We start from the raw sequence: 11,700 nt of genomic DNA, 5'->3' as shown, positions 1-11,700 counted from the left end.
TGCTGGAACTTTAATGTTTGTTTAATTGTCAGTAGTTATTATTCACATGTTATTAACAGAATACACCCTGTTTTTACCCTCACATTTCACCTTAATGACTTTAAAGTTCAAGAAAAAGAAAACACAGAGCAAAAAAGAGAGATTAATGGCGTATAAAAAGCTTATTTTGCAAGTGCAGTGGATAGTGAATGAAAACTATTAAACACGTCAAAGGAAAATGACTCACGATGCCAGACTCTGCTGCTTTTTCTCAGGTGAACAGTGCCACAGGATCAGGAACTGAATTCAGTCTGTCTGTGTGTCCTACACATATCTCGAGAACCGCTCATCCGATCTACTTCACACTTGGCAGGTGTATGCTGGGGACCCAAGGGAGTGCTTTCTTTGAATTTGGTGCAATTTGGACACACGTTCAATATTAATAAACTTTGAATAAACAAGCGACCTCTGTGCACACTCACTTTACAACCGTTCTCTTCTTCACTTCCCTGGAGTCAACACGAGCAGATATAGCCAATGTATTTCACCGGTGTGACCGTGAGTAAGTTACGACTTGGGTGTGTTTTTCCCCCACGAGTAAGACTGTATTTACTCTGTATAAGACTTGATACTAACTTATAACATTAATAATATTACCCCCAGCAAAGTACATCTGTTAATTCATTTTGGAGATTGCCTCCACAAAGTGTATTTCACCGATTTTTCTGACTGCAAGTAACCACGACTTGGGTGTGTTTTTTCCTGTGAACCAGAGTGTATTTTACCAGTGTTTCTGACCGTGAGTAGCAACGACTTGGGTGTGTGGCGCAACTATATCATGGCAGGTGTATTGCTCAGGACCCAAGGAAGCATAGCGTTGAGTGTGAAGTTGTTTGCATGAGCGGTTCTCGAGAACACCACAGGCCGAGCATTCAGCCCGCTCTAAACAGGCATGTTTTCAACGGGAACTGCACTAGTAAGTATGAATATACCACTGAAGGAAAACAAGCAGAAACATAGATTAGCTTTAGTGGACATAAGTATGAGGAATTATTTCAGACTCAGCCGACGCCATATTCAATGGAATGATCTGATTCTGTCCCAGTGACTTCCACCTCACACAGTGTCAGGTACTCTAGTCCTCCAGGTATCACAATGTTCACATAACGGCCTTCCATTCCTTCACACGCAAAGGTTTTGGAGGTCCCGGCAGCGATAGACGAGATAACAGCACATCTGAAGAAAAAGAAAACAGAATTATCAGTAAAACTATGTTATTAGATGGAAATATGCACATATCTCACCAGTAGTTCTATACTGGGGATGCTACTGTGGTGAACAATATGAGTATTTGTTAGAAATTATGTATATATCCAGTGCACTGATTTCCTGTAACTTACACAACCAATGAAAAATTTAATATATGACAGAAAGTGCTGTCACCTGGGATTATCGTTGCCATCGTCATTGAGGGAATTTCCGATGCGGATCTCAGCACCATTGATCCTATCGTGGCAACAGTCCATTCTGTTGGTGACGGTGACAGTGTTGATGTTATATGTCTTCAGGAGGTCCAGTGTCCACCAGGGTTTTTTATCTTTTTGTGTGTGGCTACAGGATCCCTGTTTCCAGATGCTAGTACGGTTTCCATCAATGGCCCTTTCGGGGATGCCGTTAAACCCCAGGGAGGACTGGGTCACTTTTCCACCTTTAGCAATATTAGTATCTGGACAAATCCATCCATCCATCTGCAACCGCTTATCCCGTTAGGGGTATCTGGACAAAGATATAAAAAATGTGTCATTATAGATAGTTTGAGGATTTTTTTCATTATTAACTTATTTATTTATTTATTTATTTATTTATTTATTTATTTATTTATTTATTTATTTATTTATTTATTTACTTATTTACTTATTATTATTATTTATTTATTTTTATTTTTTTCCTCTTTGCATTATTATTATTATTATTTTTTATTTTAATCAATTTTTTTATTTTTTATTTTATTTCAATTTTGAATGCTGATGTTTTTTTTCTCTTGTGTCTGTTTCTAAGCTTAATTACTTAAAATTGTTTAATAAAGGATTGTAATTATGAACTGTAAATTGCATACATGAAAACAACCTCAGAAAAAAAGGGGGAAAAAATAAAGTATATATAAAAAGTAAATAAATAAAGGTAGATAGTTTGAGGAAAGTACAGAAATATTACATGTTTTGATCTGACCAAAGCCCTATGACTGTCTGCTCAAAGTCAACTATTGAACTCTTTATATGAGACAAATCACCAGTTGGAGCCGTACAAAATGTGATATTGAAGATAGACTGAGAAAGGCACATATATTACATGTGTCTATTGAATGCTAAAATTGGAATTCATTAGGGAAATATGAATAATTTGACTTGGATAATTAAAAGAATAATCTCACCAAAATGGCCACTTGTTTGTCCTAGAACAGCCAACAAGACAAAGACTGGAGTCATCATCCTGTGGAGCAAGTTCACACATATGAAGATATTAAACTTATGCATTTACTATATTTATACACACACATACATACATATACATAATATGCACGTACGTTTTTATGAAAAATAACTCCACCTATATATTGCCATACCGGTCTAAATTAAAGCTGTGTATCTCTTAATGGTTCAGGGTGGAAATCAAGAGCGAACATAGGACGGAAAGTTAGTGGAAGAATACAAGTCAGAATTGCGAACGGCCATATCATTGTTTTATTTAAAAGCTGGATGGGAGGAGACCCAGATGAAAGTAAAGTTGGTCTGAAATGTCTAGAATTAAATAATGAGAAAATCACTGACAAAACACAAGTTATACAACCTCATGATAACGGGACGCTTGAGAAATGTGTTTCTAAACTTCACGACACACCGTCCTCCGACAAGAAGACCAAATAAATCAAATCTATCTTTGATGGATGTCGTCGCTGGTGTCTGCTGGTTTTATTTCATCACTTTATCGTCTTACATACATACTTACAGTACATCTGTATATAGAAGGTGATTCGGGGTCTGCTCACACACTACTGAAGTGTTTTTATTAAGCAGAAAAATTGTGGACAGTATTCACTGTGTTCACAGGACTTATTTGTGCTCTCTGTCCCAAAAAGCTTGAACAGAATGTTTTTAGCCCCCTTGTTGTACAGCTGACTCCCAGAAAAGTTCCTTTTTGTCCCCCCATTTGTCTTTAGATAGTTCTCTTTTAATGCAAATGTTAGTGCTTTTAGTGTTTGTGAACTGTATTTTGTCTCTGTTTGTGTCTCTGTCTGCAGCTCTGTGTTCTTGCTGCTGACTGTCTGGGCCAGGTCTCCCTTGGAAAAGAGGTTCTTAATCTCAATGGGACTAACCTGGTTAAATAAAGGTTAATAATAATAATAATAATAATAATAATAATAATCATAATCATAATCATAATCATAATCATAATCATAATAATAATAATAATGAGGCCCTGGTGCATACTTTTTAAAATAGCATATAGTGCATGGAATTGGAGGAAGCCCAGATGGAAATATTTTTCTTTTGAAATTAAGAAATTAGAAAGCTATTGACAAAAATGTGAAAACCTCCCCTTGATCCATTTGTGTGCACCTTTGAGACGGTCCCTAACTTCAGGTCCTCTGTTTCCTGTCATGTCATAACACCTGTGGAACATCAGTCCCATATTCAACTAATCTGATGAAAATTGATGAAAAAGTTATTTGAGGATGCGACTGTGTTTCAATTTGACTCGGTGTCACATTTGTGACGGACAAATTGACAGATGGTGGGGTGGAAATATTACTGCAAAATATAATGTGGATCTTTTCAGAGCACATTATATAATCACAGAGTTACAGAGCTACCACTCTCCTTCTAAATAATCAATTATTAATAAACAAAGTAATGCTTGTCTACATGCTATTTTCAGTAGTTGTTGGTCCACATGGCGCAAATTAGGCACAAAATGATGCAGGGTGCTGTTCACTGTTCATTCTGGTCTGTGTCTTCTTTTAATCCCTCTTTATTATCTCATGTTTTCCCTCAGTCTAAAGTAAACTCCTTCCCTCCTAGAACAGTTCCAGACAGCGGCCACAGGAGGACGCTGCTCCATGTCCAGAGGTCCAGAGGTCCAGAGAGTTCAGAGAGGAGACACACCGGAAGTGATACCTTATTATAAAATGTTTGCGTTCACGGGCCGCAGAGTTCATGGGCTGGGCCCACTTCAAGTACAATCAAATTAAGGATCACACACACACACTCACACTCACACACACACACGCACACGCGCACACACACACACACACACACACACACACACACACACACACACACACACACACACATGGGGTTATTTAGGTTATTATTGCATCTAGGAATAGTTTTTAAAAAGTTGCACCTATCTCATTAATGGCTGATTTAATGCAGCACCTGGTGAGCAGGCTGAGTGACACCTAGTGAGCAGGCTGAGTGACACCTGGTGAGCAGGCTGAGTGACACCTGGTGAGCAGGCTACGTCACACCTAGTGAGCAGGCTATGTCACACCTGGTGAGCAGGCTACGTCACACCTGGTGAGCAGGCTGAGTGACACCTGGTGAGCAGGCTACGTCACACCTGGTGAGCAGGCTGAGTGACACCTGGTGAGCAGGCTACGTCACACCTGGTGAGCAAGCTACATGACACACCCACGATGTTCGTGGCCTCCAGTAGCGGCGCACTGCCTCTGGCTAACATGCTAACATGCTAAATGCTCATAGCAGTGACTTCCTTGTCCACTGAGGATCTTCTACCTTCATGAGGTGTGTGAGGACTTCCTGCTGGTTGAGACTGTTAATACCTGCTGACTGTGTGTGGAGGACTTCACAGTGGTCAGGAAAGACTGGCAGGGAGCCGCTCAGACCGGAGAGGAACTTTACAACCAACTTGATGAGAACGTCAACCACATCGTTGCCTAGCAACCTAGTTAAACGTAGTTAAAGGTAGTTTAACTGTAACATATACGTGGCTACAGTCGCTGTGGAGTTTATATTGTTCACATGTCCATGTTGTATCCTTTCGTGATGTTTTATAAAAGAACGTTTGTTCCATGTCAACATCAGCACCCGGTGGCGGAGCCACACGGCGGCCATTTTGGACTGAAAGCTAGTAAAAAAAACATCTGCCTAAAAAGAGCCTTACAAAGTAAAACAAGATTATGTGTAGTCTATTGAAATGGCCTGTGTTGAACAATACAGTATTATAAATATAGTGAGCGTTAATAAGTATAATATATATTAAAGTAGCAGTAGGCAGTATATTTTTGGCATCATTGGGCAAAAATTCCATAATAACCTTTCAGCATATTGTAATTCAAGTGTGAAAACTAGACTTCTGCTCCTCCTCATGGCTCTGTTTTCAGGCTTTAGAACATCTAGCCCGTGACGGGAGACTTTCCTGATGTTTATCAAAGAATGTATACTGCCAAGAAGTGAAAGTCAATCGTTTGTTCCATCAGCGCCAAGCAGAAGAGCTACACTTCCACCATTTTGGACTCAAAGCCACTAAAAAAAACAACCACCTAAAAAGAGCCATACAAAGAAAAACTAAAATGATTTCTATTGACATATTCTACCCCTGTGTTGAACAATAAAATATTATAAATAAATAAATAAATAAGCATTAATAAGTATAATATATATATATATATATATACAGACGTAGGCAAAGTTGTTGGTAACGTTCCGTTAAAGAGAGAAAAACCCACAATGGTCACTGAAATAACTTGAAACTGACAAAAGTAATAATAAATAAAAATTTACTGAAAATGAACTAATGAAAATCAGATATTGTTTTTGAATTGTGGTTCAACAGAATCATTTTAAAAAACAAACTAATGAAACTGGCCAGGACAAAAATGATGGTACCCCTAGAAAAGATGTAAAATAATGTGACCATAGGGACATATTAAACTAAGGTGTGTCCTGTAATTAGCATCACAGGTATCTTCAAACTTGTAATCAGTCAGTCTGCCTATTTAAAGGGTGAAAAGTAGTCACTGTGCTGTTTGGCATCATGGTGTGTACCACACTGAACATGGACCACAGAAAGCTAAGGAGAGAGTTGTCTCAGGAGATCAGAAAGAACATTATAGACCTTCATGTTAAAGGTAAAGGCTATAAGACCATCTCCAAGCAGCTTGATGTTCCTGTGACTACAGCTGCACATATTATTCAGAAGTTTAAGGTCCATGGGACTGTAGCCTACCTCCCTGGACGTGGCCGCAAGGGGAAAATTGATGACATATTGAAGAGACGGATAATACGAATGGTAACCAAAGAGCCCAGAACAACTTCCAAAGAGATTAGAGGTGAACTCCAAGGTCAAGGTACATCAGTGTCAGATCGCACCATCCGTCACTGTTTGAGCCAAAGTGGACTTAATGGAAGACAACCGAGGAGGACACCAAATCATAAAAAAGTGAGACTGGAATTTTCCAAAATGCATATTGACAAGCCACAAAGCTTCTGGGAGAATGTCCTTTGGACAGATGAGACAAAACTGGAGCTTTTTGGCAAGTCACATCAGCTCTATGTTCACAGACGCAAAAATGAAGCATCCAAAGAAAAGAACACTGTACCTAATGTGAAACATGGAGGAGGCTCGGTTATGTTATGGGGCTGCTTTGTTGCATCTGGCACAGGGTGTCTTGAATCTGTGCAGGGTGCAATGAAATCTCAAGACTATCAAGGCATTATGGAGCGAAATGTGCTGCCCAGTGTCAGAAAGCTTGGTCTCAGTTGCAGGTCATGGGTCCTCAAACAGGATAATGACCCAAAACACAGCTAAAAACACCCAAGAATGACTAAGAACAAAATATTGGACTGTTATGAAGTGGCCTTCTATGAGCCCTGATCTAAATCCTATTGAACATCTGTGGAAGGAGCTGAAACATGCAGTCTGGAGAAGGCACCCTTCAAACCTGAGACAGCTGGAGCAGTTTGCTCACGAGGAGTGGGCCAACATACCTGTCAACAGGTGCAGAAGTCTCATTGAGAGTTACAGAAATCACTTGATTGCAGTGATTGCCTCAAAAGGTTGTGCAACAAAATATTAAGTTAATGTTACCATCATTTTTGTCTAGGCCAGTTTCATTAGTTTGTTTTTTTAAATGATTCTGCTGAACCATAATTCAAAAACAATATCTGATTTTCATTAGTTAATTTTCAGTGAATTTTTATTTATTATTACTTTTGTCAGTTTCAAGTTATTTCAGTGACCATTGTGGGTTTTTCTCTCTTTAACGGAACGTTACCAACAACTTTGCCTACGTCTGTATATATATATATATATATATATATATATATAATAAGTCCAAAATGGCTGGGAGGCTGTTGTATATTTATATAATTGATAATCAGTTGTATGCACAGACTGCAGAGTGCCTGTCTGTTGGCCTTAATATTTTAATCTAATTTAACAGAGGTGTCTTATATCATCACCCACTCCCTTTTTTCATGTAACCCAGTAACGTTTACGCAGAGTAAATTTTTTTTTACACACAATTATTTTTACTTGAGTAAAATTTCTTTAAAGGAGCAGTATATAGTAGTATATATATATATACACTATTCTAGTACTCTTTCCACCTCTGGTCACTTTGTACTCATCATAGTTATTTTAACAGTTGAAATAAAACTTTCTTTCTCTCTTGCTTTGTGCTGAAATGTGCAAAGCAGAATCTTCTGGAAGCTTATTTCTTTAATCAATATCATAAATGTTGAGGATCGTCTCTCAAACTCTTCATCCTGTAGCTCTGCTGCACATTCAAACCTTCAGATCTTAAAAGATATTATCTTTACAGATTGATTACGTCAAAAGAAAAACATAATCCAGGAGAAAATATGTTTCCCCTCGAAACAAAATTGACATTTTCATAGTATGATAACTTAATTTTTTTCTTCAAGTTGATTTAGTTCATTATTTTACTGACAAAATTACAGACGGAAAATAAAAGTAACAATAACGTTGGTCAGTAACTTTACCAAACACGTACCTGGAAGCTCTGTAGCACCCTGGAAGCAGCTGTGATCTGCATGCCCACGTAGAGAGCAATTCTTTTTATACTTTAGTGCAAAGCATGATTGACATCTGCTTGATTAACAAACACCCTGGTCAAATAACAGGTGTTGTTTTTGTATTCAAAGGCCAGTCTGACTGTGATGTTGGTGTTTAGGTCATCTTTTTTCAGAGGTTACACCCTGCGTTTGCTCAAATAATGGTCGGAGTTGATGAATGAAGATTGTGACAGGTAGTAGAGACAATGTACGTACATCTAATTACAGTACATGAGATCTGGTGAAGAGAAGAGATATATCTATTACAAATATTAAATGTAATACAATAGATAGAAATTAACGATGAAAGAATTCAGCAATCTGTTTTAATATTTTTTAATATAACAACTTTTAATAAATGTAAGCATAAATAAATAAATAGAGTAAGTGACTGAATGTTGCTCAGTCTGCATGTTAGAATCAAACTGCGTGTATTGACCCTTCTGGAGGATGTAGTTAGCGATGGTGTTGAACTGTACGGAGAGTTGTTACCGTCATTTAGCCCACCATTGGTGAAATGAACGGGGTGGACAAAATAATAGAAACACCTGAACTGAACAATATAGCCTTCATGAAGGTAGGTGTTATTGCAGCATTGTTGTATTACAGTAGACTGCATTAGATTGAGCTATAATTTATTCTTCTCTACTGTATTTCCTGTATATTTACAGCGTGTTTCTGTATTTGGTTGGATTTTCTGTATTTACAGCGTGTTTATTTGGTTAGATTTCCTATAGTTACAGCAAGTTTCTGTATTTGGTTGGATTTCCTATAGTTACAGCAAGTTTCTGTATTTGGTTGGATTTTCTGTATTTACAGCGTGTTTCTATATTTGGTTAGATTTCCTATAATTACAGCAAGTTTCTGTATTTGGTTGGATTTTCTGTATTTACAGCGTGTTTCTATATTTGGTTAGATTTCCTATAGTTACAGCAAGTTTCTGTATTTGGTTGGATTTCCTATAGTTACAGCGTCTTTCTATATTTGGTTAGGTTTTCTGTATTTACAGCGTGTTTCTGTATTTGGTTAGATTTCCTATAGTTACAGCGTCTTTCTATATTTGGTTAGATTTCTGTATTTACAGCGTGTTTCTGTATTTGGTTAGATTTCCTATAGTTACAGCGTCTTTCTATATTTGGTTAGGTTTCCTGTATTTACAGCGTGTTTCTGTATTTGGTTGGGTTTTCTGTATTTGCTCTATGTGTGTTATGATGTTGCATACAGTATATGATTAATGATGTTATTTCTGAGCTGTCAGGGCCACACCGTACTGTAGTTTTAGTTCCCTATAACCTTACCAAAGTGTATTTACAATAATTATGATCTTTTTCTAAACTTAACCACACCTTTGTAAGCCAATTTATAAAATAAAAACAAATAAAAACCGTTTGTGTAACAGGGTGTGATGCCTGTAGATTATATCAGATTATAATATTGTTTTGTAAAGAAAAGGGAAATAATGAGCCAAGGAACAGGGAGTGTGCCAGACTTTATTATACACATGTTTTAACTGCACTTTTAGTGTATTCTTTAAGCACACAGTCCTCTGTATAAACATGACTGAGTTACACAATCTCAAAACAACACAGTATAAACAGTTAATGAATAGCTGTATCCTTTTACACATCAGTATGAGGAGTGGGAAATCCCATCAGCAAAACAGCACATTTAAAGGAACAGTGTGTAACAATTAAGGGGATCGATTGGCAGAATTGGAATATAAAATGAATAAGTATGTGTTTTCTTTAGTGCATAATCACCTGAAAATAAGAATTGTTGTGTTTTCGTTACCATAGATAGATAAATAGATAGATAGATAGATCTAAGTCCTTAAAATCAGATAAATCAACAGACGCTTTGAGTATACAATGGATGTTGAGGGGCTTAAAGTTGGAGTGTGATTGGCCTTTTGTTTGTCTTTTTAACCGTAAACAGTGCACAGTAAAATGAAATGACATTTCTTCATATCAAGAGTATTAAACTGACAAATCTTCAGACAAAACATTAAAGCATCATCACAATAATATAAAACGTGTGTATGTGTATGAAAAAAATCTGTTCAATGTTCAAAGTAAAACAAGGTATAAATATAACCACATAAACTACATGCCTACATGATTTGTCATAACAAGAAGAGCACTGGTGTAATTATTGGCATTTAAGGTAGTTAAACCTGAGCTTTTCTCTGTTAAGATGCGTCCCAGTGTCTGCCTACTGGAGATAACCTTTCTGTGTCTTAGAAAGGATCTGGCTCACCCTAGTGGACACTGTTATATGAATCTATTTTCTATTCTGCTTTCAAACTTAAATTATTAATAAAAGTATGAAATACTAAATCAGTATACAGGGGACTGTATAAATTTAAACAAATAGACAAAAATATTATGAAACAAACAGAAATGAGTCTTCATTTTCTTTTTGTCAGTCGAATTAGAAATTACTTTTACATCTTGTTTCACATCCTTCTCTAAAACACCAAAACAAGGTTTATTGTTGCTAAATTTACATTTATGAATGAAATATTTTTGCTCGGATTATTATCAAATCTATTATAAATAAGATTATTTATCTTCTTGTTTGGGGTATTTGGAGAAACCAAACACATTTTCCCATAATAAACTAAAGTCTATAAAAAAAATAAAATAGAATTACATTTTAAAAAAATGTCTTAGTGTGAAAACAATGCCAAAATATGTGTGGAACTGTTTCTGGGTAGTCATCACAGAGAGAACGGTTTGTGTTAATGTCTTTTTTCTTTCATTTCTGCATGTAGTAATTTGCAGGATAATGTTTAGGGTTAATTTTGAAGGACACCTCCTTAACCTTATTTCTGATTATGTATTTATGGGGAAGCATCCCGACCTTCGTCCAATAGCTTATATATCAATCACAAACCGATTCCAATATGCCATATGACATATGGAATAGAGACAACATCTCTTTGAAATAAGGCGTATATGGCTCTATTATTGTTTTCAGAATCAGAATCTTGTTTATTGCCAGGTGTATGAGGTATACACTAGGAATTTGCTTTGCTTTTGTTGGTGCAAATAAGCAGTAAAATAACAAAATAATAGATAAAAACATTAGAATAAAATAAGAATAAATTTTTTTTAAATTCGATCAATACACAATATAAGCTATAAATATAATATTAACAGATAGTGCAAATTATTGCCGGTGTGCAAACGAGAGAGAGAGAGAGAGAGAGAGAGAGAGAGAGAGAGAGAGAGAGAGTGGGGGGGGGGGGGCAGTAGTGTTTGTGTGAGAGATAGTGGGGGTGCAGTAGTATGCGTGAGAGAGAGAGAGATAGTGGGGGGGAGTAGTGTGTGTGTGTGAGAGAGAGAGAGATAGTGGGCGAGCAGTAGTGTGTGTGTGAGAGATAGTGGGGGCGCAGTAGTGTGTGTGTGAGAGAGAGAGAGAAAGATAGTGGGCGGGCAAGTAGTGTGTGTGTGAGAGATAGTGGGGGCGCAGTAGTGTGTGTGTGTGTGAGAGAGAGAGAGATAGTGGGCGAGCAGTAGTGTGTGTGTGAGAGATAGTGGGGGCGCAGTAGTGTGTGTGTGAGAGAGAGAGAGAAAGATAGTGTGCGGGCAAGTAGTGTGTGAGAGAGAGAGAGAGAGAG

At 37.2% G+C, this 11,700-nt stretch overlaps 1 protein-coding gene across 1 annotated transcript; it reads right to left on the bottom strand.

Moving 5' to 3' along the window:
* Positions 1-1,040: 1,040 nt before the first annotated feature.
* On the bottom strand, positions 1,041-1,727 carry LOC141779858 (fucolectin-5-like). The gene is made up of 2 exons (XM_074654883.1): positions 1,423-1,727; positions 1,041-1,215 (listed from the first exon to the last, which is right to left on the bottom strand). Exons 1-2 carry the CDS (start codon positions 1,725-1,727, stop codon positions 1,041-1,043), a joined length of 480 nt encoding a protein of 159 aa, XP_074510984.1.
* Between the last annotated feature and the right edge of the window lie 9,973 nt (positions 1,728-11,700).

This window comes from Sebastes fasciatus, chromosome 12 (genome assembly GCF_043250625.1).
Source record: "Sebastes fasciatus isolate fSebFas1 chromosome 12, fSebFas1.pri, whole genome shotgun sequence".
NCBI lineage: Eukaryota > Metazoa > Chordata > Actinopteri > Perciformes > Sebastidae > Sebastes > Sebastes fasciatus.
The sequence above is the reverse complement of the archived record's forward strand: the minus strand, read 5'-3'. Positions and strand labels throughout refer to the sequence as shown.